General features: G+C 41.6%; 1 protein-coding gene across 13 annotated transcripts in view; it reads right to left on the bottom strand.

Moving 5' to 3' along the window:
* Window positions 1–26,707, bottom strand: part of elavl4 (ELAV like neuron-specific RNA binding protein 4) — a 68,046-nt gene extending 41,339 nt beyond the window's left edge. For 3 of the 13 annotated variants that reach the window (XM_083555524.1, XM_083555515.1, XM_083555523.1), the window contains exon 1: window positions 25,894–26,707. In XM_083555524.1, the coding sequence (XP_083411650.1) occupies window positions 25,894–25,941 (48 nt within the window). In that variant the 5' untranslated portion in view covers window positions 25,942–26,707. Of the gene's footprint in view, window positions 1–8,929; window positions 9,442–10,191; window positions 11,450–24,918; window positions 25,048–25,893 lie in introns of those variants that run through there. The other 10 variants (XM_083555519.1, XM_083555512.1, XM_083555518.1 and 7 more) reach the window with 8 other exon arrangements.
* Between the last annotated feature and the right edge of the window lie 292 nt (window positions 26,708–26,999).

The raw sequence follows: 26,999 nt of genomic DNA, 5'->3' as shown, positions 1-26,999 counted from the left end.
TGCACTTGGCTTAAGCTGTGTCAGCTCCAGGTGCTCTGTTGACATGGCTGCAGGTAGTTGGCAGGTAGCAGAATGCTGGTGCACCTGTGCAGCTTCTCTCTGCCATGTTCCACTAACTTACGCTCTTGACACACACACACACACACACACACACACACACACACACACACACACACACACACACACACACACACACACACACACACACACACTCAGTAACTAGCTTTATTTCGCCCACTTGACAGGAACATATGTACTGCTATTTTAGACGTTTGTATTTAAAGGTGCAGGTTGCAGTTTTTAATATTGTTTCTAAACCTGACTGTTTCATTTCAAGGATCCCAATGAAAAGCTGTGATGGTCAATATTGGAGGTAAACTCCTCCTCACCACTGTAATCCAGCCACTCAGCTCTGCCCTTTTTCCCAAAATTGCATTTGTGGCAAATAGACAAATGTTTTTTTAAACATATTCTTCCAAATTTTGTTCCCATTTGCTGTAATAGTAACCTCCACTCTTCTGGGAGGATGTTCCACTAGATTTTGGAATGTGATTGTGGAGATTTGATGTAGGGTGAGGAGGCCTGGGGTGCAGACAGCATTCTAATTCATCCCAAAAACTGTTAAGTAGTGTCGAGGTCAGAGCTCTATAGCAGGCCATTCAAGATCTTCCAATCCAAACCATGTACACCATATCTTCATGAAGCTTACTTTGTGCACAGGGGCATGGAACAGGTTTGGTCTTCTAGTTCAAGTGAAATAAAATTTTAAGTGGTAGCTCAATTGTATCTTAAGTTTTGGACTTCTGATTGGAAGGTCATGAGTTCAAAGCCCAGTACCATCAAGCTGCCACTGCTTGGCCCTTGGGTAAGGCTCTTAACCGTCAAGTGTCTTATAAATAAAATAATTGTAAGTCGTTCTGAATAAAGACGTCTGCCAAATGGCAAAAATGTAAATGCTACCACATCCAAAGACATCCTCTACAGTTGTGTGCCTCCAATTCTGTGGTAACGATTTAGACAAAAACCACATACGGCTGGAAAAGCCAGTAACCCCAATACTATGCTTTAGTTAATACTTAAGTTAAGACCTACTACTTTGTTTGCTGTTGAGACTGTGAGCTGTAACTTGATTGTGGTTTGTAAAGCCCTTTTTGATTATCTGAGTTGGGGGGAGGGGCGAGATGATAAACATTGCTATGTATTTGCCTTACATCACAATTTAAGCCCTTACCTTTGCTGTAAATAGCAAAAGGGGCTAGTACAGTATAACAAAACAGGTATGCATTTATAGCTGCCATCTTTTTAAGCCAGTAGGGTAATATTTGTTCATTGTAGCAAGGTATTAAAAGCTGTGCAAAGAGCCGCGAGTAAGGGGTGGGAGTCAGTAGAAGGGAAAATGTGCTGACTGCAGCGTTGTGTTCCTGAGAGGATGAGACGTGCTCCTGAACACACACACACACACACACACACACACACACACACACACACACACACACACACACACACACACAGAGGCCATGAAGTGAAGCTGAAGTTAAGCTAATCTAATTTCAGTGTCCTCATCTTCCTGCAGCTGCTCTTCTCTTTTCTACTACTGAGAGACTTTTCCCTTCATTAAAACTCTTTTCGCTTACAGCTCCCTCTTCCTCTCTCTCTCTCTTCGCCCCCACACACTCTTGTATTTTCTTTATATATACTATTCTCCTTTTCTTACTCGGTTCCTCTTCAAAATGCTTTACTGTATTTCGAGGTCCTTGGAATATAAAAAAAAAAAGGTATTATTTTTACTTTCAATTTCTGCCTCTTTTAGGTTTTATTATATATTTTAGATCGAGGTCGAAATCCGGGATTATTTTGTTGGGCAGTCAATTTCTGTGTATCATTCATTTTAAGCGAGTGTACCTCTTATCACAGAAAAACAATTAAATGATTGATTAAAATCTGCCCTGATGCATCGGTTTTCATAAGACAGCACACAGGTCACTGTTATGAGACTAGTTAAATTTCCATGAAGCAAATGTTTAAAATATGAGCACATCAAAATATTAAAAAAAGTATTATTAAAACGTATAGAAGATATTCAAGCTGCTCAAATGTATTTGATACACAGATGCACTTTAAGTCTATGGTTTATGCCGTTGTGAAGAATATCTCACTTATGCACCTGAGCTGGATTGAGCGCTGGATTGTATATATGGTTTTTATATAGCTGACATGTCATTACATTAAGACGAGGCAGTAGTAAAACTGAGGTATGACTAACTGCATGCTCGGTTTCTTTTGTTTGCATAAGGCTAAAAAACATCTTGCCGTTGTCTCAGCAACTCATACACTAAATAAATACTTAATCTCACACAATGTTTCCTGTAGCACTGTACTCTTGGTATTATGTTGCTGAAGAGTTTGTTCATGCACTGTACTTGTATAGTTGTATATGTTTATAAATGATCTATATATCTGTCCATCCGTCGGTCCATCCATCTGTATAATCTCTAAACTTGCTTTTATATATTTCTCCAATCAGTAATAGCGGCGTAATGCATAGAATTTGGCAAATGCAGGCCAAGAGCATCACAGGCATGTTTCATATTTTAGAAATATTAAAAAAGTTTCCAAGGTAGTCCAGAAGTAAAAAAACCAAACAAACAAAAACAACATCCACTGAGTGGCAGTTCTGCAGGTGTAAATGCTTTATTGATGGAGTAAATGATCACACTGGTTTTAACTGATAGTAAGGCTATGGCAACCCAAACAAGCACTCATTATAAGCGTGGTAACAATTCGAATAAACATTGTTTGCAATCAGAAGCTACAAACGCACAGACTCACCAAAACTGGACAGCTGAATATTGGAAAAACAACAGGTAATGTTTAACTGTCCAGATTCAGTAAGCCATTGCAGCCTCAAGTTTCCTTAAACCGGGTTTTGGGTGACTGGAATAGAATCCAATGTAGTTTGCTGTTATTATCCATCCACTTCAAGGCGTTATGCGATCTGAGACACATTTCAGCTTACCGTGGTTTTAAGAATGTTTATTTAAGAGGTCCTATTAAAATAGCCAGTGAGTGCTTTTTTAGATGTTAAGGGTCTTTAAATGATCAAAGCTCCTCCTGTATTCCAGTCACAATCTGTTCATGTGCATCATTTTTTTAAATAAAAAACAACTGTGAAAGATGTCTTTGTTTCAGAATTATGGGTCAGAATATACAGGAGGGTACTGAGGCAAAGCGTCTGCTGCAGCATAAAAACAAAGAGCTAATGGAGTCTCATGGCCGAGGATAGAGCTCCCCTGCAGAAGCGCAACAAAAGCACAAAATGTGGCATGAATTCAAAAGCGCAGATTAATCTTCTACTAGTGGGCTACTGTTTAATTGAAAATGTCCGTAGAGGACAATCGATGCTTATACAGAATGTTCCAGAAATGTATATATAGCAATGTCCACGCAGCGCACTGCAGCTTGCTGGAGATGACACGCTGTGGATGTGGGTAAGGACAAAAGGCGTTTTATAAACTCTCCAGTCGGGTGAAAATAATTCACTTAATGTGGGAAGTGCTTGTTTGTGTTGTGTGTTTCGCTTTTCGTTTGTGCTGTTATTCAATTAAAGAACTCAAGTCAGATAGTTTAGACAATAAACCTGCTGCAGTTTTATTGAAAACAGACAGCAAAGAAAATTATCACACATTTTCTCTGAGGTAAGAAAGCCACATGCACCGTGTCTGTTCTTAACACTAATCAGGTTAACTCAGGCTGGCAGCTAGATATCTACAGACACAGAAACATCTCTACGGACGAGATTTTGGACAAAATAATACCTTTTTTTAAAATGCCAGCAATATTGTATCTATAGTTACTGTTTTGATCAATATGATTTTTTTTGCATCGTACCGTTTGCCCTTTCTCTGACAGACTACATTGTGGGAATAGCCATGCGGTACAGAGTGGAAAGTCTTGACTTCTCTAAACTTTGGCCCTGTGCTGCTAGTGTTTAGAGGCTAGAAATGTCTTTGACATTTATACTAACTGTCACCTTCCTTTCTTATGTTTCTGGTTTTTGCTCTTTCCTTTATTCCCTTTGCTCCCAAAGAAACCGAGAACATTTCCCTTTTCGTTCAAACTGTTCAAATTGAGATTGGCATGTCGCTGTAATGACTGAGCAAAGCGGGTGCTAATCCTTTCATCCCCATGCGCTAGAGATAGACCTTTTTTTGTCATATAAATTCAAACCCATAGACATTCGATACATGCTGCTGTCATATAAATGAATGACCTTGAAATGTCCTTTCTTGCCCTGCGGCAGGTTAGCTTATGAGCAGCTAGCGCTTGCGGTAAGAGCTCACCTATTGCTCCCTCTTGCCACCTTTGCTGTCTTTTCCTGAGGTGCAAAATGCAGATCAGAGAAAATGTGTGGTTTGTGCCCAATCTCAGGAGAGGCTGCCACTCAAATCCAAATGTCTGTACGAAAACCAAAACATGAGAAAGGGAGGGATGAAGGGAGGGGACAGACAGACAGACAGAGAGAGAGAGAGAGAGAGAGAGAGAGAGAGAGAGAGAGAGAGAGAGAGAGAGAGAGAGAGAGAGAGAGAGAGAGAGAGAGATAGAAACAGAGAGAAGAGCGACGGGGAGAAAGAGTCAAAGGATGCAAGAGAAAGAGAGCAAGAGAGGCAGACCGAGGCTGAGAAAGAAGAAGGAAAGATAGACCGAGATTGTGCGGAGAGAAAAAAATGAGTGCAGCAGGCAGAAATAAAAGAAAATCTTTCCTTCCACATGTGACGATGAGTGCTGAATGATAATAAGCCTAAGGGACGATGTTGTGTGGAATACGGATTTAGTGAGGCAGCAGTAAGTGAGACCATCCAAGAACCATGGCTTGCATGTCAACTGTGTATATTTTGTGTGTGAGATGGAGAGAGAAAAAGAGAGAGAGAGAGAGAGAGAGAGAGAGAGAGAGAGAGAGAGAGAGAGAGAGAGAGAGAGAGAGAGAGGGTATCCAGCTGATTAACGGCTGTCTGTGCGTGGCACTTTGAATTTGCGCCAGAGGAATTAGGCTTGTGAAGCCTGCATAAGAGCACACACTCTCTTTCTCTCCCTCTTGCCATCTCGTTCTCTTTTGCCTCAGCTATCTGCGGGGAGAATGCAGATAAATAAATGAGAGAAATCACTATGGAAGCCTATTAAAATTTTAACTAAAACGTTTTGTTGGTATTCATGTATATTTAGCATTCACACAGAAAAGAAGTCTGCTTCGAGAAAAAAAAAGAAAAAAAAGAAGCGGAAGCGTAAAAATCCAACAATAAGCAGAGCAGATTTTTGTGTGAATACACTTGGCTTCTTAACCTTTGCTTACCTAAGATAATTTGCCATCTGAAAGATGCCAAGACTCCCAATATTAGCCTACTTACCAATGTCAACTGAGCTTTAACAGATAATACGAAGCTATAATAACTGTCAACTTCGACTTATCCCATTAGACCTCTTAATGTGGCCTTGTTTAGAAAAGAGGCACCGTGACTTTAAAACATGCAGCGACGCACCAAAACATCTACAAAAAGAACTGCTAAGTAAAAGGTTCCAATGTGTTTGTCATCTGGACAAGCTGGAAGCGTTACTTGTCAGTGTCAGGACTTTAGTGGTGTTATTTCTCATCAGTGTGTAGCAGTATATAGGGGAAATACAAGCAGATTTAATCTTAAAACAGGATGTGTGGCTGAAATTGGTCAGGCTGATGATATTAATATATGCAAAGACATTGAATGCAACAAACTCCGTACACAAAGCAGATTTGTGTAGATATAAACTATTGTCCTGAGTATAACTGTACAATAAAGCGTTTTATTATTACATTAGAATTACATTATTATTACATTGCTATTTGTTTCACGATGCTGTTCTGTGTTATTGGATTACATTGTTCTTGGCTAGAGCTCGCTTTTAAAATATTTTTGTCTGAATGTGCCCAGGTTTAAGACGAAAAGGAAAAAACTAAACAAAAAAAAAAACACTGACACTAATGCCTAAATAAAATACATTCCTGGATTACAGAACAAAAATGATACGTAGGTGCGAATGTAGCATATATCTGCAATATTTTTTTAGCATTTTTTCCTTGCATCCTCAGTCTCTTCTCTCTGGACACGTGTCCGCTTCATGATCAGGTATGTAATTACTGTGATCGTCTTTCAGGCGTGACGTCTCTATGTACGTGTAGTGGGCTGTATGGTTATGGTGTGTTGAGCTGATTTCAGTGCACAAAATTCTAAAAAGCTCATATATGTGTACAAAATGTGCATTTCAAACAGTAATTACTGACTAATTACAAAGCATGAATGTGAAAATTAAATGCGTAGTACTAATAGGGTCCGGAAAAACATATAGTCACATTTATATCGATGTAGTATTTATTCACTGGCGATTGTGCTAGGAGCACTGAAATGCACTTAGTGAACTATAGATCAAGCTGAAGAGTCATGCACATGAAGGCTCTACGGCGCCACCACCTGAATCCATTGGGGAAGGGCAGTGCAAAATAGGCATTTAATCTCCTTGTGTTTTTCTGTAGTGAGATAAAGTAGTTGCAGGAAGGACGCAGTAGGTACACGGAGGCATCTGGGAAATGATATCAGCCTCTATGTTTAATTTCCTCCATGCATTTTGCCCTCTTTAACCACACCCTACTCAATAAATGTTGCATTAATTATGGCGTATATAATAAATGTGCAATATGCAATATAGTGTAATAACTATTGCACCACCCACTGAAATCCCGTCACTCACTGAAATCCCACCACACACTGAAATCCCAAAACACACTGATGTAGTGAAAAAAAAAAAAAAAAATAGTCTCCATAATGTAAGAACTGGAGATTAGTGTGCCATTTCTTCCTCCCTCTACTTTCCATCCTGCACTTCTTTTTCATCTAGCTTTTCTTCGCTCTAATATAAATCATCTGACCACCTGTGTCACTCCGGTGTCTTGTGTAGTCACGCTCTCGAGAGAGGGGTGCAAAGTCTCCCCGCCAGCCATCACACTTCCTGGAGCTTTTCTCTCACCCATGCTTCCTGGCCCTGAAAACTCAGCGGTCAGCCTTTTCCTGTTCACTTTTTCGCTCTCTCTCTCTCTCTCTCTCTCTCTCTCTCTGCTGCCCACCTCCTGCACCTCGGTCCTCTGCCTTTAAATATGCAGTCTAGCCACGGACTTATTAGCATTGATATGCAACCTTGGAGCCGGATATTAAAGGAGAAAGCCCTGGAGTAGACTGGTGTGGCTTGCGTCCGTAAGAGTGGAGGTAGAGAGAAGAAAGGGCATGAGAGAGGAGTGTGGCGGCGGAGCGAAAAAGGGGGAGAAGGTGAACTGCGCTCAGCGGTCATGGGAGCAGGGGACTGCGGAGGAGGTGCACTAATCAATTCAGCATCTAAAACATCTAGAAAAAAGCGCTCTCTCTCTCTCTCTCTGTCTCTCTCTACCCATCCGTACGCCCCCCTGAATCCTTTAACACTCGCTACTATACTAGTCTACACACACACACACACACACACACACACACACACACACACACACACACACACACACACACACACACGAAGAAAGATAGCATAAGGTACAGCAGGTTTCACTGTGGGAAATCGCTTGCTTTTCAATTAGCATTTTGATTGCATGTTAAAGCCCACACAAAAACAGTCAAAGATTTGCCTAAAAAAAATAAAATAAAAAAGCATAATTCTGCCCACATTTTGGATACAAATAACTAAACTGTAAAAGTCTCTAAGCAAGCGGAGGAGGACATGGTTTGAAAAGGAAATGTTCAGATGTTGTCTAATGTTTGACAGTCGTGTCAGTTTGTGCAAAAATTAATGTGTGCAATATTAGCCATCAACTACCCTGCAATTATATTGTCCTGAGAATATCCTAACAGATGTTGATAACATAAGCTTGGTGTGATTTGTTTTTTGTTTGTTTTTTTTTTTTAGTTCTCCCTCTCTACTCTTCTCTTCCTCCCTCCCTCTCTTCCACATGGGGAGAGCTGGTTCCTGGCAGGCACAGACTCTTACTAGCCTGGTGACAGCCGGGCGAGGCAGCCTCTGAGCTTCAAGTCAACAATGGATTCACACACACACACACACACACACACACACACACACACACACACACACACACACACACACATGCATGTACATTGTAGTCTGCTCTAATAAACCCCTCCCCACAAACACAAAATAATATTTACAGATAATGTACACGCAGCTGGTGATTTTTAGTCATGTTCATACAAAGTAAAACATACAGGCTTTTTTTTACAGAAACAGTGTCCAACACACACACACACACACACACACACACACACTTACTGTCACATGCTGGGTCACTCCCACTCATACTCATTTACAAACTCATGCAAGAGAATGCACGCTGCCATGCAGTTATGCAATGTACACCCGCATCGACCATCAGCATGAAAACATTTCCGTAGACAAGCACAAAATGTTTCATTATCATCTTATTAATAAACAAATTGGGAAAAAGTACGCTCTACATACAGCACACACACACACACACACACACACACACACACTCACGCATCCACTTTGTGTAAATCTGCACCAAAGATCTCCCGCATCGGATCAAGAGACCGAATGCAGATCTAAAGGAGTTCATTAAGATTCTGCATGCCTCCTTAGTCGTAAACCAGGTTTTAAAAGCAGACATCAAACAAGCCGCAGCCGCCCTGTCCTGCCTCTCCTTCTCCTCATCCCTCCTTCGTTCCTCGTTCCCTTCTCATCCTTCCGTCCATATTACTAGAGGCCGAAGTGCTTCTCCTCGTGCAGAACGAGGAGAAGAAAAGTGCGAGCCTGTCTAATGCGGCTACTGCAGCAGGGCAAAAACGCGTACACGCGCGTGAACAGAGGGACAAAATCACTGCAGCATCCTTACCATTTTAAACCCATTCCACTCCATGTGTGAGCCGGCGAGCAGGGTTCTCTCCCGCAGCGGTGTAAATGTCCCCTCTCTCTCTGAGCGCTCTCGTTCTCCCTGTCTCTCTCTGTCTGTCTGAATGCGGCTCAGCGGTAGCGAGGCAGCGTGCGGCGAGCAAGAGCAAGAGTGGGCATTCCTCCTCTGAGCACAGCTGCTTGTGAATGCACAGGCTCCGGCGCAAGCCAAACGCTGCAGCCCCACTCCCAGCTCCCTCGTCATTGGGCGCGCTCGCCGTAGCCCCACCCACCCCTGAGGCGTCACTGGCTGCCTCAGCTGCCCGTCATCTCCGCTCCCCTGGAAAATTAACACCTTTCGCTCTGGCAGCATAGCAGACAGGAGCACTGACGCCTTGGCAAAGAGAAGCTTTTTTTCCGTACCAGCAAAACCAATTACTCGCTGCTGAGCTCCGTGCTTGAGTGTGCACTTACAGGCACTACAGTGAGAGAAAGCCTGCGCAGCACCGGCTATATAAATTAACCACTAATGCATGCACACTAAAAGCGCGCACTGATTTCAGCAGGATGCCTCACCCCTTTCCGAGCACACGCGCACACCTAAAAATTTTACGATCGCCAATATATCATTTACATAACGCCAATTCCCGTCAAATTTCTTGAACGCACATGCTTTTACGGAGTTCCCAGTATTTCAAAAGACACAGGTAATAAAGCTTATAGTTATTAGAAATGTCTTCCGATTGATTATCCGGTATAATAGCATCATATTTTATTTAACATTTCGGGGGTTCTTTGGTAGCTGACATCATGAGATCCACTCTAAAACGTCAGAGACAGGTCCTGAATATATTTACTATGGTGTGTACGTATGAACTGAGAGTAGATTGCTTTTGTGCACCAAGCTGAACTGAAAATAAATAAATAAAAATATGGCAAAAAAATAAAATCATGGTCAGAGAAACAAAGATTTTTGGGGAACGTTTCACTTGTTCTTTGTAGAAGAGACTGCAACACACACACACACACACACACACACACACCTCGATTGCCTACAGGAGCTGTAATCATATCTAGAGAGAGTTGCCTGAATTGCACCATATTCTGTCCTCAACCCTCATTTGATAAGACAAACAAACAACTTTTGGTTCATTTTAGCAGGACATCAAGGGGCGGTTTAAATGGACACGTTTATTAGAGCGCTGTAAATAAAAGCCGAATCGAATGATCGCATGAATAAGAGAATAAACCGCCTCCGTTACTCACCATGACCATTCTCGTGTCCGGGTTTTGACACTTGGAGTAAAGGAGACTCAGGAGGACTGGTGTGTGCCGTTAAGGCTAAGGCGAGCTGCTCCCAAGGACAGTCGGACGCTGACGGAACGCTCAGACAATAAATGAGACACCGGCGTGCTCTTTTTCTTGTATATATGTGAGTGTGTGTGCGCGCGTGCGGCGTTAAAATTCAAGCGTGCGCGCGCGGCAGAGATTTTCTGTCCTTTCCTGAACGCAAGACGGAAATGCAACGGAGGGGCGAACTAAATAAAAAAAACCGTAAACAAAACTATAAAAATATTTCTAAAATAAATAAATAGAAAAAAAAAAGAAGAATGACAGCGACCTGCTTAAACCGAGAGAGCGAATGCGAGCATCCCATTTCCTTCACACCATTTAAGGAGCGCCCTGGCACGCGCGTGTGGAAGCTGATTGGCTGCGCGCAGAAACAGAAGGGGTGGCGTCGCTCGCGCCCAGGGGAACAGGGAACGGCGCGTGTCCGCAGGGGGGACCCTCCGTGTCCGTCTCTTCGTCAAACACCTTCTGTACACTGTCCTCACACACTCTCTCTCCCTAACTCCTGTTCAGCACGATCAACCCCGCTTACCTTCTCCCTATACTCATTTACTACAACGTACAGGATTTACACGCCTTCACATGCCCACGCAGTGCATTATTTACAACATACTACACATCCTTCAGTCTTCCTACGACGTGTCTTGTCTCTTATCCAAGTGACCATCATCGATGGCTCCTCTATTTCTCCAATTCATATCCATCAAATAAAACTACAGCTTGCGTATTGATCAGGGGAAAAAATGCGTACAGCATTGAAGTTACCAAGCTGCTGAGAGACAAGAGTTAATGCGCAGGCGCAGAAATAATTGATGGTTTGTTAGCGAGCGGTGATTCACGTGGCGATTGGAAAAGACTGAAAAGGGAGGAAGTGGTTAACAGATTGTGATAGTATAAATAATAATATACATGAAGGATGTTTAACTTGAAAAAAATTACATTTGGATAGATATATTTGTGCATCGTTTAATTGTGTTCTATCTATCTATCTATCTATCTATCTATCTATCTATCTATCTATCGAGAAGACGAAATAATCTTTATAGATAGACATGATTTCATACACACACGCGTGAACGTTCAGTGTTGGGGGGGGTAAAGTAACCCCTTAACCCATACACCCCCCTGCCTCGGTCGATCCACGTGTTGTAAACAGAATAACATATCCCGGGCTCTATAGTGCCAATACTCCCACTGCTAACAATCCCTATTTCCGTCACAATTGCAGCTTCCCCACGAGCCACTGCTAAATGCTTCCTTACATAGAAAATGAAAAAAAAATGGTGACTTTACCCCGTTAATCACACGACGCAGAACATGCGCTCCAAACTTTGCTTTCCACGTGCAACAGGACGGTGGAGTTGAAGACAAACGCACACACATTAAATCCAGCACTAAGCCACAAGACATAGCAGTCGTGTTATTTTGACACACTCGTCTGCACGATAGTGTACGATTTGGGACGCAGCCTGAGTTTAGGAGAAAGTTGCGGGAAAGAAAGAAATAATAATAATAAAAAAATACCTGAGGTGTCATTTAATGCGGATGGGGATTTATCGCGCCGCTGTGCTCATACAATAGAAGCAAATCATGGGACTGGAAAACGAATTACAGTTGTGCTCTTATCGTCTCTGAACCTGCTCCGTACCTACAGAAACACAAAAGCCACACGTCCCCCCGGTGTTCAGCCGCCTGGATAAGAATGACTGTTGGCATCAGGGCCCAGTGAGCGTATGAAATATGAAACACGTGTCCCAGTGGTGAGACAGTCGGGGCTCCCAGTCGTGTCCCTGCAGCATGACTTTAGAAAAGTCACATTTATCTGCAGTCTCAGGTTTTTATTATTTACCAGCCTTGTGACATGCTGTTTAATTTTGGTTTTGGGAAATAAATACGTGTCCACGAATGACTACTTCCAATCCACGAGCTAATGTATATAATAAATGATTATTTCTATTTTTGTTTACATGCCATAGCACCTGCCTTATACACCTTCTTTAAACGTTCACCTACAGTCAGGAGAACCTAAGCACAGACATGATTGATGGTATTTCATTTACCTTAACCTTGAAATGACAAAGGCAGTGCATCCACTGCTGAAGTTCAGAAAATAATAACTGAGTCATGATGATCCTGTTGTTTAATGGGGAATTTGATAATAAAGTGGGGATTTTCACACAAATAATGTCAGCAGAAAATGACATCAGCATGCTATGTCTCAAGAAGTTATTTTCATTGGTTTGAAGCATAAAAAGTAACAAAGTTAAATACGTATGATGAGGTTCGATTTCTGTCATCTTAGAGAATGCAGGTTTTTTATTATTATTATTTACAATAAGATTTTGGTATATGCGTTTTTCCTCAGGTGTATACTCTCCTTTAAAGCATGAACCCGTGTTTTTCTTTTGTGTTGTTCAATGGTCTTGAGTGAGTTCCAGCAGTATTCTGGAATACGAGTTTATTTACAGTTTACACTTATTTAGAATCCTTACGCAGAAAAATGTCACAGTTTGAGGACATCAAGGAGGCTCATAATTTCCTGAATGTCCCTGTGCCATACCAGTTTGAACCATGATACAGAGTCGGAGAATAGACTGATGAAGAATGAGGCAAAATGGAGAAAGAAAGATATAAAGAAAATGATAGAGACTGACTAAGTGGTGCTGAAACAGATTAGAACAGCCCAGAGTAAATAAAAATGAGCGGTATCGTGGCAAGAAATATCTTCCCATGCTTACGGAAATTGAATGTCTGTGTTGGCATGGCTGGCAATTGACTGTGCCATTTATTCAAGGACATGATGCCTCTGGAGATGTGACAGTGACAGAGCTGTGTATCAGTGACAACATAGATTCTTCACACAAACCCCTGCAGTCCAGAATTTATTATTATTTTTTGTCTGCAATGAATTGGAAGAGAGGTCCAAGACCCTCATAGGACCTTGTGGCCAGATACTGCGTAAGTGTGTTGTACTAATGGTAACTCGTTTTGGTTTTCAGATTTTCAATATGCTACAGTTTTTGTCATCCACCTTGGACCTCTGTAGCACAATTACCGTTCACCAAGAATTGACTTGGTGACTGGAAATCAATATATAGTTTGACAAATGTCAAAATTGAGCTATGTAATGATCACACCATTGCCCATTCATGATTTCTGATCATTTGAGACCACTGCATTTAAAAAAAACAGTTGCTACATACGGCAATATGAGAATGGATATAACGGCATGTACTTTTTACATTGTATTCACTGCAGCCGCATTTGTTTATGGCCATCATATGCTTAGCATATTTCACTGTTTGCTGTATATTTTATTTGTGGTGTTGATGAGCATAAAAGCTGAACTGGAATTTAAAAAATCCAGTTAAATTACTAGTGAATTAATTAGGCCAATAAATAAACAACTAATCCCGTTGTAATCTGCTCTCTTTTTTTTTTTTGTATTCTGCAATACTCAATTCTTGTCAAAATTCTGCCCAGAATTTTTGGTCCCACTCTTATAGACAGTTTGTATTTTTCAATCTTAATCCTAATCTTAATCCTATATAATACTTAAATCTTGGAATACCTCCTTTTTCATTGACCCTCTCAACAACACAACAACCGAGGAAGTGAGCAGAAAAAAAACGTGCTTATTGTTTTAATCACATGCAGCTTTGATTGAATTATGTGAGGGCCCCTCTCCTAGCAGCTCATACAAACTTGAGTTAGTCCATTAACCTCTGTGTGAGTTCACAAATGTGCAGTGTTGCAGCCACCAATAGGACCCATCGTCATGCCTCTCCAGTGCCAACGCTGTTAACCCAAAAGCAAAGCGAGTCGAAGTGCACTCCACTCTTATACAAGTCGAGTAGCCAGCTAATGACACCTAGATTACAGTGTGTGCTCTGGATACAGGTTTCCCGTTACACACTGTGTGATCCACAGAAAGTCAGTTATAAAAATATAGGATTACTCTGTACCTACTTATATACTTCTTATCACTTGTTTTGAAATTTTATGTATCTTAATGCAAGGCAATTACTTAAGCCATTTATTTTTCTTAGCAACTCCATATTTCTCTGTATTTTACATCATTTGTAACCAGAGGTACATAACACCGACAAAATGCTATAGCACATGCTGTTAAATAAAAACAGTCCATGATAATGTGGTGTAATATAGCCCAAAACAAGGCAGTTACTGTTATTATACTGAATTACACTATTTTTGTTTAATAGCATATGAATATTGTGTTTAGTTTGTCTTGTACTTGGTTAAATTGCTGATGACTCCAATTTAAAATGTATTAATAAATGAGAGGACACTTTTTTAACCATTTATAGTTAGATTTGCTAGTGACCTACAGCCGCTGGTTTTACAGCTGATGCCCTTCCCAATGCATCCCTTCTATTTCCCGGAATTGTGCAATTGTGTGAACTTCAGGGGTTGGGTTGGTTCCCCGCTCAGGAATCAAACCCAGACCATGGTGGGAACAGGATCCTTAGATGCTGGACTTTTGTTCAACCCAATTTTTAGCTACAGCAGGAAAGTTGCTCTTATCTGTTATGTTATAGCGGCCGCAAACATTCCCTCACAGCCTCACTTTTTCCTGTCCTAAAGTTAATAAGATACAACAATGGAGTTTGTGACGTTACAGAGAAAATTTTCAGAAATGCCTTGTGAGAATAATATCCGAATTGAACAGTGCCAAAATAATTGCTGTGTCCAAGCCACTATATTAAAAAGCTAAGCTGGTCTTTGTCATATTGAATGTAAGAAGCAATCCAGGATGAGTAAAATTCATGAGTGCATTCAATCTGAATTCTGTCAAATCTGTAATTTGTGTTGAATTGAAACAGCATGCACATGAAGCCGACTTCGAAAAGTGAAGCTGAAGAAAGAAGGGGCCCGGTATGAATCATGCGAGCAGTGTGTTCCTCTCTCAGTGTGTGTCTGACCAGTTGCAGAGAGGAGACAGATGGAGCGAGAGAAGTGAGGGATTAGAATGGCATTCCGTCCACGCTGAGAGGCTCGGCCTTGAGAACATGGAAGCTGTGACTTCTCCGGTTGCCACCACTCCTACATACGTGTGCGTGTGTGTGTGTGTGTGTGAGTGGGTGTGCATGCTCATTATGTTTCCGCTGTCAGAAATTTCATTCATCATGTCCACACACGTATGAAGTCTAACATTGTTAAATGTACGCAAATCAGTAGACCTCCTTCGGACTCGTACGGTGTGTCGGCCATTTTGGCTGATTTGCTCTGTTGTCATATATTGTGTATGTACGGACCGTTTTACGACCACAAGCTGAACACTCTTAAAACAGGCCAGCTAATGTAAATGACATCATTTATCAACTGTCAAAAAGCCATTAAAACAGAAGGGGTCTGTGAAATGACTAACAGGCTAACAACCTGACTAATTGATTTATTTTGCATCCTGTAAAAGGGCCTTTTGTGTGCAGCCCCAGCTAACTGACACTGAAAATATATTTTCTTTTGTTTTGACTGGAGACATCTTTTGTATAGTGAAGACGGGAGAAAATGTACTTTATTTTTAGAAAAAAAATGTTTACCGGAATAGCACATCATAGTCCCTAAAGAGCTAATGTTTCAGCAACAGTCAAACATGTAAAACACCACTTACTGGTTGTCATTTCATACACACACACACACACACACACACACACACACACACACACACACACACACACACACACACACACACACATACAGAAACACACAGACACACATGTTCACATTGCCAGTCATATTGCTTGGCCACTTTGTTCTCCTTTTGTTTCAGGAGTACCTCTGATCTTACCAGCTACCGAGCTCCAATTAAAGCGTACACACATAGACACACACACACACACACACACACACACACACACACACACACACACACACACACACACACACACACCACTCCTGGCCCCAGCCACGTCTTACAATGTCTCATTTCAGTTCTCAATCAGAAAAATTACATTGAACCCTGCCTGCCCACATCCACATCCACATCCACGCACACACACACACACACACACACACACACACACACACACACACACACACACACACACACACACACACATGCACACACATTTACTCAAATACACACACACAGTTACTCACTTTTTTTTATAATTTGGATTACACCTTTTAATAAATACTTCATATTAACTAATAATCACAATATTTTATTTAACATATTTTGCCCTCTCCCTCTCAATTTTCAGATTCCTTCTGTAGCTTTTTTCTCTGAACTGGGGAACGTCTCGAAAAATCTCTGTTTCTCTGTTTCTTCATTCCCCAGTTCAGAGAAAAAGCTAAAGAAGGAATCTGAATATATATATATATATATATATATATATATATATATATATATATATATATATATATAAAAACATGTTTGTGTTTGGTATAGACATTTCCCGAACTCCTTTTTTTATAACTAGGATTTGTGCTATATTTCTAAACCTCTCAGTGGAGCGTGACATGCTGAAACATGTGAGAGACGTGGTGATAATTGTTTCAAAGTTTGCAAAAAAATAAAAAATCCCTTTAAGTACATACCTTTTCTCAATTTTCACCCTCCATCATCACAGGTTTATTTTAAGTCTAAACTATTCTAAAGGTGTCAACTCGAGTTGCGTTCACTCCGCCTCCCTTTTCAGAAGCTTCTTTTAACCCGCTCTGACAATGTCCTGTCTTTACCACTGAGGATTTTTAATGCATCACTGCCTTCTTTTTAGAAACTGAAACACTGTGTGTGCACTCGTTAGTTTCGTGCTTTGCTTCTGTGTGTATGTATCGGGGGAAAATATCGCATATCAAAACCTATAAAGCCCTTTGCTTGAACAGATTCTTGTAATCTGGATATTACTAATGAACATATTTCAATATTTAAAGCCGGAATGTGAAAAGCATTAGTTGACCATAATCACAATATGAGCCATATAAATTGGTTTCTGTGTGTACTGAGTATTTAAAAAAAAGGAAGATTAAAGCCTTTAAAATTTTTGTCTATAAAAACCTATGCACAATTTCTCCACACTGTGTAGCTTCAAAGAACACAAGTGATGTACTTGTAGAAGAAACCGGATGAGAGTGCATGAGTCTGCGTTCTTCCGATCCATAATCGGTTCCCAATAGATATAAAGAACAGCTATCCTACAGTCACTAATTGGTGGCCGAGCCAGCACGCCACCTGCCTTTAATTTTCTGTTGCTGTTTAGTAAACACGGACCCTCTCTCACCCCAGCCCCACTGCAGCTGCTGATGTCTCTGATGATGATGAGCCTTAAATGTATTGAATGTGTCATATCCCACCTGCTGGCCCTGTTCATGCACATTACATCGAAAGAGTTTCCCATAACAACCTGCCCTCTCTCTTTTGGACTGACTCTCTCTATCTACTGCCATTATTTCAATTTCAAATAAAGTGATTTAGCAACAAAAGCTTTTAGATGAGAAAAAAATAAATCAGTGTACATAAAACCAGGAAAAAAACATTAAAAATGCACAAATGTGTACAGTACCATTTCCCTTTCTGTCTGAACAGCGGTTTCAGTACTTGTTTCATTGCCCAACGTAGTAGTAAACTTTTCCAACAGAACGTTTATTTGCCATCATTTTGCTCAGAGCTGCACTGTTATAACTGCACATTTATAATCCTTCACGGATGGGCTTTCTATTGAAAGCCAAGTTCATCGAATACTCATTTAAAACATAGCAGGTTATTTTAATAGGTTAAAGAAGTCTATTGCAATAACTGTCTTGGTGAACGAACTTCACGGCGACGAATCTCTGAGCGGAGGGTATCGTTCACAACGGGACGTTCTTCTTTCGGTCACTTTACTTGAGAGGTGACGGCGAGTGAAATTCGTCCTTTCTGTTCATTAGCATGGTGTGTGGTGTGCGAGGCTGGTGGCTGAGAAAGTGGGTGTTGGGGGCACTTGGCTGTTGGATGGCCTTTGCTATGTTTGATCCTGGTCGGTGGCTCTACAGTGAGACAATGAGGACCGCTGTGGTCCATCTGGCCAAGGCTTTAATCAGTGCTCCCCTTCAGAGGAGGAAGCATACACTAGTGCACTGACCAGCTTTAAAGTAGCAGCCATTATTGCATTTCTTTTGCCCCAATCTATTGTACACTTTCATTTAGCACATATCAACAGTCTCAGCCCATGCGCAATGAATTAAAGGCCTATGCTTTATAATCGCATGCGATCGCATACCAATACTGATAGTGATAGAATTAAAGGCATGTGTTTGGTACATTGTAATAGTGCACTCTGTTGTTTTGCTATGACCTTTTGATCTCCGGATTGAAATTACATAGAAATTTAAGCTATATCCGACTGTGTCTCCGCTCTGTTGTCTCCTGCCCATCTCTGCTTGTCTGTACATCTGCCGTCACCTTGTCATGCCGAGCTCTGGAAAAAGCATTAGTAATTCTTCACCTCCTGTCTCCCCCATGCACCCACCCCTTCACTGCTGCTAGCCCCCTCCAAAAAAGTCAAAGTGCTTTAGAGAGAGAGAAAGAGAGAGAGATAGAGAGAGAGAGAGAGAGAGAGAGAGAGAGAGAGAGAGAGAGAGAGAGAGAGAGAGAGATAGAGAGAGAGAGAGAGAGAGAGAGAGAGAGAGAGAAAGAAAGAAAGTCACTGTAGCTCTAGAAAGAATGCCTTAAGGAGTAATTATCATTTGTAACTTTTCTCTTTGCCCCAGCATCAAATGGGGTTATTTCGCAGAGCAGCTATTGATGTTTTGGACAGCCTCTACTGTGGAGCATTTAGAGCTGAATGCTGCTGTTAGAGAGACTGCATTATTAATGTGAAGAGAGCGCTAGCAGGGACTAACGGCTCCTTGGGGCTGCGAAGAGGACGATTAAGCGGAAGCAAGACCACGCCTCTGAGGTCTTCCACAGCAGCCGATGCAAGCCACAGACATCCATCGGTTATTCACGGCCATGACCGCGTCCACGCCCTCCCCTCCCCCCGCTGCACAATTAGCAGATCGATAAACCGAATAGACTAAGAATCTATCAATTTAGCAGAAGCAGTGCCGTTTGTCAACGTGTCAGCTCTCGGGCTCAGCCTATCATTCAGGCGCTGGTCATATTTATCACTTTATCTCCAACCTATGAGTCATAGCAGCTTTACTCATTCAGCTCTGAGATGGCTGTCTGATTACGAGAGGTGATTAGACTACAAAAGGCAGGTGTATCGATCAGCTTTAGAATCTGCGGCTTTATGTTTGGAACCGACCAAGAATACTTTACTCTTCCTGTTATCCTGAGTCATGCGTGTTTGATTTGTAGTGTCCTAATCCAAAGCAGTGGTCTGAACTGCAAAAGTCAGATAATACAGCCTTTGTTTCAGGCTAAGCACAGAGGGGGAGAGAAAGAAAGAGAGAGAGAGAGAGAGAGAGAGAGAGAGAGAGAGAGAGAGAGAGAGAGAGAGAGAGAGAGAGAGAGAGAGAGAGAGAGAGAGAGATTGATTAATGAGAGGCTGATTTTCTATACATTGCAGCCCTTTTGCCTAGCTCGTCTTCAATTAGCAAAAAATGTTAATTACAGTACTTAGGCAAGCTAGGCTAAAACGACTAGTAGGCATTCACATGCACACACACACACACACACACACACACACACACACACACACACACACACACACACACACACACAATTTAGTATATTTCTCATGAAGCACTCTTGAATCTGATCTATAATAATCGTAAAATAGATCGAAGACAATAAATAATCATAATAATTTCACCACGCTTGTATTGTCAGGGAAAAATATCACACTGAGGTCTCTGGATTAGCGAGGAATAGTAATTATGTAAGGGAAAAAAAACCTTGAATTTTATATAGTAATTTACAATTTGCTTGCTGGAGTATTGGTGCCAAAAAAAAGCAATTTCTTTGTATTATAGATTTTCAATTGTGTATTCTATGTTTTGATAACAGTGTTATATCACGAAGCTTTCACTTGTCACTGATTCTTACATTTATCATCTTAATTTTTGCATTATTACAGTAATCACAGAACTACACTGCGTGTGTGTTTGTGTGTGTGTGTGTGTGTGTGTGTGTTTGTGTGTGTGTGGTTGGAGGGTGGGGTGTTGGGTAGCCTGCCCACCTACTGCCCTCCTGTTGCTGCTAAAATCACAGGCTTTTTTCTTCCAGGTCAAGGTACCTACATACACCATGCTGACCCCTCTCTCAGTCACTGCTCCCTTTGTTTTCTTTTCAAAGGGTGAGAGAGGTGGCAGTGGTAGGGGACTGTGCAATTCAAAGCTTTTCATGGCATCCAGCCATCTCCTTTTCGTCCTCATCCTTTAGCAGCCAGATAGCACCATAGCAGTGCGATCGGTGGGAGAATAAAAACGAGTCAGTGTTTTGAGCTGTAATCTGCAGCTCTGCGATTCATCACTGGATAATTTCAGATTCTCTTTCTGATTAGTAGCACTATAGAGGGCTGCAACTCCAGTAAATGACACCTGTCTTTTCCAGGAAATGGGAGCGAAGGCTAGACTGGAGTAAGCTGCTCTGATTCTCCCTCGGTCAAATGCCTGACTATGTCCAGCTCAGCTCGTCTCTTTTCTTGAATGTAACTCTTACTCTCATGTTGTCCCACTCAATTTTTTTTGCCAATAAAAGATGCTTTGTAATTTAAAACAGCAACTCTGAGGTACTATTTAACCACCACAAGTCTATTTTCTGATATAAAGAATCTTACATGTCCTTTACTGTTTCTGTTCAAGCTCCAGTTCCAGCCCTGTCTGTGTGTGCACTGTCCAGCAGACCTTCAGCAGCGCTGAAGACAACTTCCTGTTGTTCAGTGTAATTGGAAAGAAAGAGGATAAATCGTTTATGGAAGAGGCTAAGCTGTCAGGTGATGTCACTGATGCAATCTTGAGTACAACAGAAGGAATCATTACTTTGTAGTACGGCCAGTCTGATTCTGGGCACTTTTGCTCCTTTTTTTTTATTTTTATACACTGTCAATTTACTCTACATTTTATGTCATGAAATAGAATATCTAAATTTCCTCAAGTAAAGCTTCTATTGTATCTTAAAGCAGGTCCATCTGATGCAAATAATAGGGAATTCTTTATTGCTAGGTCGCAGATTTTGAGTTTCTGTTCCTCGGCATGTGATTTTCACACTTGTGTGGCTGTGTGTATGTGTATGTGTGGTGACCTGTGGTTGACCTACAGCTTAAATAGTTGCTTTCCAAGCCTGTCCTTTAAAATCAAGGTGTGTTCTGTTAAAAATTGTTAGCCCTGTTAGTTATATAACTGAACAATAGGAATCACATGTTATTTATTCTTTTTTTTTGTATTTTTTTTTTTTATAAAAAAAAAAGCAGAATCTTAAAATAAATAAAGGTATAATAGTTATTTAACATTTAAGAAATTAATAAATGAAAAATAAATGAATAATAAAGATAATGGCTGATGATAAAATGATTCAACTGCAGCGAAATGGCTTCTAAAAATCAGAAAAATGGAAAACGTTATTTTAATGCAGGAATGTGATTGAGCGCAATCTACCGCTATTGTGCTGAAATGCTGGCGTAGTTGATGAATGTGCTTCCCTGGATGCTTTGCTTCTCTTGCACGTGGAAGCACGTATACACACGTGCGCTCGCTCGCATGCGCACACGCGCGCTCGTTGCGCCTTTGTGCACGATAGAATGCCGCACCTGGTCGTGGATCAGTGGGCCTGGGGTTGAGCAGCACAAATGAACTAATTTCCTGGGCTACATTAAGCAGAAAAACAGTGCAATCACAGCAGGAGGAGCCGCTCGGCCCGGCAGATGGGCCGAGCTAATCACTGTTGTGAAATAGAGCTGACCCTGCCTGTCTCAAACACTGCCAACAGACATTTGCCAATCGCTCCACAATTCCACCAACTCACTGCTTGCCTCTCTGCTCCTTCAAATGAGTTTAGGGGGAAATCATAACCTCTTCAAAATGGCTGAAAATGAAGTTAAAGAAAACACCAAGGGATGAAGCAGCTCTAAAAAGAGCACTGTGTATGTGTGAATGAATTTCCTTATCAGAATTATACTCTTTTTTTTAAATCTGTATTTTCTACCTGTAGCGTCGTCTGTCCACTCAACCACTCACCTTTGGCACCGTGTTTTCATCACAACACATTTCCCATTACTGGCTTTTTCTGCTCTTTTTTTTTTCCAGGAAAACGTTTGCCTTTCCATGTCGAATATCAACCAGTGTTGGGAATCAAACTACGCTCAATGTAGCACAGCATGCAGCGCGCCGGTCATGTGTCACCAGCACTCCTTCCAAAAAAAAAAAACCTCTCTGTATTTGTTTCTCCTGTTCGAATGCCATTTCAGAATTTCGGCAGCTTTCAGACAAATAGTGAGCTGGGGTGGCACAGCGTTCTAATGCGGCAGCCATTAGCCGCTGCGCTAATGAACTGCTTTTTGCTCAAACACTGTATATTAATGGCAGCTTCATTATCATGATGCACTTGTGATTTATTGATTCTTTCAGTGCGCCATTCGTTTTAATAATTACACGCTCTCCATTTTTACCCTGGTTGATGGATGTTTTTTTTCTTTTTTCAACCAGAAATTCTGGATTTATATTTCATTGATATTAGGTTTATTTTGAACACTAAATGTATGAACATTAAATATTTTAGATTCCGTGCTTTTTTCAATCCTGCTCTCTCAACAGTCTAATGCGTATAAAAAGCTTGTGCATTAATTTGCTGAAAAGATGTGTCTGCTTCATGAAGCGCGCTTGCAGATAGCCTCTTACCTCCTGCCTCACACTGTTCTAATGTATGCAAATGATCTGGCTTCACTTAATGAAGGTACCATTAATCACAGTAACGATGGTCTGTTTTAACTCGCTTAATTATTTGAAACACGTTTAAATAGAAGAATCATGGCTTGTGTGCGATTCTTTTTTATTATTGGGTTTTTTCCAGCGTGCTGATGCTCAGCCTAGCATATCGGACTACACGGTCACATTCTTCGTCCCTGAACAATACATTATACCTGCGGTTTGAAACAAAATCCTGTAATTCATTAGGAACCTTCTGGATAGTGTGGTGTTCTTAGTGGGTGCGTCACGGTCCATGTTATAATAATGTTATTATATTTCAGTACGCTCAATCTGTTTGTTAATTTCATATAATACAAAATATTACTTTCTTCCTGCTCCTTTCCCAATTGAAGGCATAAATCATGCAAAGCATTCTCTGACTTTTGCTAATTTATGATGTATTGATTGAGCTGGAGATGCTTGGCTTGCTTTCTTCTGCCAAATACAAATTCATGAAACCAAAATAATCCTTTAATCAAGATTAAATGATGGTTTTGATTGGAACTGTTTCCTTTTTTGTTTTTGTTTAATTCATGTATTTCTACAAACTAAAGAGAAAAATCATAAAAACAAAAAACAAAACAATAGTAACTGTTCTGCTGTGTTTATAAAACACACGGGTCTCAAGATCTGCTATCTCTGGTAAACACTGCTTAGCTGTTTCTTAAGCCAAAGCACACGTCAGGCCATCGCAGTGCTTGTGTGTGTGTGTGTGTATGTGTGTGTGTGTGTGTGTGTGTGTGTGTGTGTGTGTGTGTGTGTGTGTGTGTGTTGGCAGAGGAGCTCCAGCACAATCACTAGTGTGGCGTTTTGTGTAAGAAAGTGCTGCAGCTTCAGGCAGGCTGATCCTGTTTTGTGGGGAACGAGAGCCCATCACAGATTAGACACCCACAGCTTCATGTCGATTTAATGCACCAAGTCAGGGATTTACTTTTAATCGACCGTCACATACCGTACCAGTCTGTCATGGCTTTCCTTGCACTGCACGGGCTTTCTTTTCTTCAGGCAGATTCTGCTCCCCTTCGAGAAACACTACATCAGCTCAATGTCATACTGCACAAATATTTCAAAATGAAGAGAGCAAGCAGCCTATCGTCAGTTTCGGTTATGTATTCGATTATTAGGTGTTGGATCGCCGTGATTATATGTAGCTTTGTTGAAAAATGGAGCTCTAGTAAAAAATTGTATGGAAGTGAAAACTGAAAAAAAGCTAAATTGTCAGCTATGTCGTTGCTCATATGCCTTTAAAATCCACAAAAAAGAAAACAGTGCACTTCTGTAATAAATATAATCAATATAACAGTTTGTGCATTATTAAATTCTGTCCCACAATGCAGCATGCTGAAACACTTTCACTTCAACAACTCTAAAAGGGTCTAGTACACAAAGATGGGGGGGGAAAGTTTCAAAATTCAAGGACATACGTCTTACGCAATCCAATTACGCTTCACCTACAAGCAACCTTTCAGATCCCAGTACGACTAGTTGCATGCATAAACACACCCACGCAAACATACACACATGCTTTCAATTGCACACACAAAAGTATAAACACACACCGGCATGCACAAAGTAGTCAGTAGATGTTCCCTGTTTTTCTGTCACTGCTGTTAATGTTAGTGAAATAAATAGTCATTACACAAGAAAGCATGAAAACTGTTGCTAATAAAGCCTGAAGGCTGCACTCATTCAATTAAATTGAACAACTATTATAACACTTCCTCTTTTTTTTGGTCGTTGTTTTTTGATTTCTTTCATTCTCTACACACACGCATCTGTCTATCCTCTTACCCCCAGTGACCTGGCCCCCGGCTGGCTGGATGGATCGTGGGGTAAAAGCAGGGAGCCCATGCCTGGGACGGAGCCTTCAGCCTGGGCTAGTGCCGAGTACTGGGAGTACCTTACCATCATCTTCAGATACTGCTTGCAAGGTGCACGATCACACACAGGACGAGACAAAGAAACAAAAGAGGAGAAAGGGAAAGAGGGGGGGAAACAAAATAGAATGGTAAAAAGAGAGGGAGCAAAAAGAAAGAAGGAATATAGATGAGAGGACAGAGTGAGAAGGGTGGACAGCTACAGCGACAGGCAGCCGAGTGCTCGCGTTCACGCTTGTGCTAGCACGTTCGTACACATACACATACACACGCGCCCGCGCACGCATAGATATACACACAAACACACACCCACACGCGCATAAACACATGCACACACAGTGTGAGCCCCAGATGGGCTAGTCATCAAGCAAGCTCAGCAGTTAGAACCATCTTGCTTTGAGTAAATGAGAAAATGAAATGATTGTGTGTGTGTTTGTGTGTGTGTGTGTGTGTGTGTGTGTGTGTGTGTGTGTGTGTGTGTGTGTGTGGGTGTGTGCGTGTGTGTGTGTGTATGTGTGCGTGCTTGTGTGTGTGCGTGCTTGTGTGTGTGTGTGTGTGTGTGTGCGTGCTTGTGTGTGTGTGTGTGTGTGTGTGTGTGTGTGTGTGTGTGTGCGTGTGTGTTGTGGGGGAGAGACAGCGAGTCTAGGCTCTCATCCATTACGGAGGGCAGTGCGGCTCTCTGCATCCTTAAACAGCCCTGGATCTAAACCTGCTCCACACTCCTTGGACATGAAGCTAACCTGATGCAGCTGCAACGTTCTATAAGCATGGGTTCGTTAATACAACACAGACACACAGAAACGGCACACCCGAGGGGATGGTTGGCGACATACACACTCACACACTGAGAAAAGCATGGTGAAGGAAGAAGCAAATCGCATGGCTTTACCTCATTGCTCAACAAGGCGGCGTTCAGGGTTCGGCTGATTTCGAACATCTTGGTTATCAGCGACTGATTCTTTTTTGTCCTCGCGCCTCTGTGTACTTGCTCTAGTGGCTGTCCGTCAGTGGAAGTCTCCCTTCCTTTTTCACTGTCTCTACCGGAAACGGGGAACGGTCCCAGCGAAAGAAAAAGGAAACAGATTTTTTTTTTTTTTAAAAAAGGAGAAAGGGAGGGAAAAAAATCCTCTAAGTGGACTGATTTGCTTGGATGTGTTTTGTCCGCTTTCACGCCCTGTTTTTGGTGCACCTCTGTTAAATGTTCAGCTCGTGCCCTGGCTTACGGCACACGACTGAAGAGTCAGTATATATTTTTTTAATCTCTCCAGAGTCAGCACATTAAAACAAGCAGTCGGTCTGGCGGGCTTCTTTCCTTATCTGTCCCCCGCACACTCACTTGCACAATGCGCTCCGATCCACACACTGCTCTCTAGCAGATTACTCCGTCCCAAAACATAGCTCTTAGTTTAAACTCCTCTCTCTCTAGCTCTCCCTCTACCCTATCCCTCTCTTTCTCTCTCCTTCTACTCCCTCCCTTCCTGTCTCTTACCCTTTCTCTCTCTCTTCGTTTCTCTCTCCTCCCCTCTCCTCCCACACCCTTCCTCAGCCTCTCTCTCCTCTTTCCATCTCTCTTTGGCGATCACGCTCTCCTACAGCTACAGTTCGCAGTGTTACCACAAGGTGAGAAGACTGTTCTAACAAATGTAACACGGGCACATCTGTTTTTTCGTCGGTGCCTTGCTCCCAAGCGTCGGGTTCGGCTCAGTGCTCCTGCCGCTCGGAGTGCGCACAAGATGCTCGGCCCACTCTTGACTCTATTTTCACCCACCCGCCTGCTTCGGCTACATTTGATCTGAGAACTGATGCTCTGCAATAATGCAGCAAGAACATTAACAATTATCTGACTATCAGAGATCAGAGCCATACCGCCAATTCATTAGGCATTATATGAATAAAAACATTTTTACTGCAAAAATTTACATGTGTATATAGACATGTTATTGTAACTTCTCATTTAGGATTGTTTGACACAAGGCCAAAATTGCACAACAAAGA

This window comes from Silurus aristotelis, assembly GCF_946808225.1.
Source record: "Silurus aristotelis genome assembly, chromosome: 11".
NCBI classification, from domain to species: domain Eukaryota; kingdom Metazoa; phylum Chordata; class Actinopteri; order Siluriformes; family Siluridae; genus Silurus; species Silurus aristotelis.
Note: the sequence above shows the minus strand (reverse complement) of the source record. Positions and strands in the feature narration are given on the sequence as shown.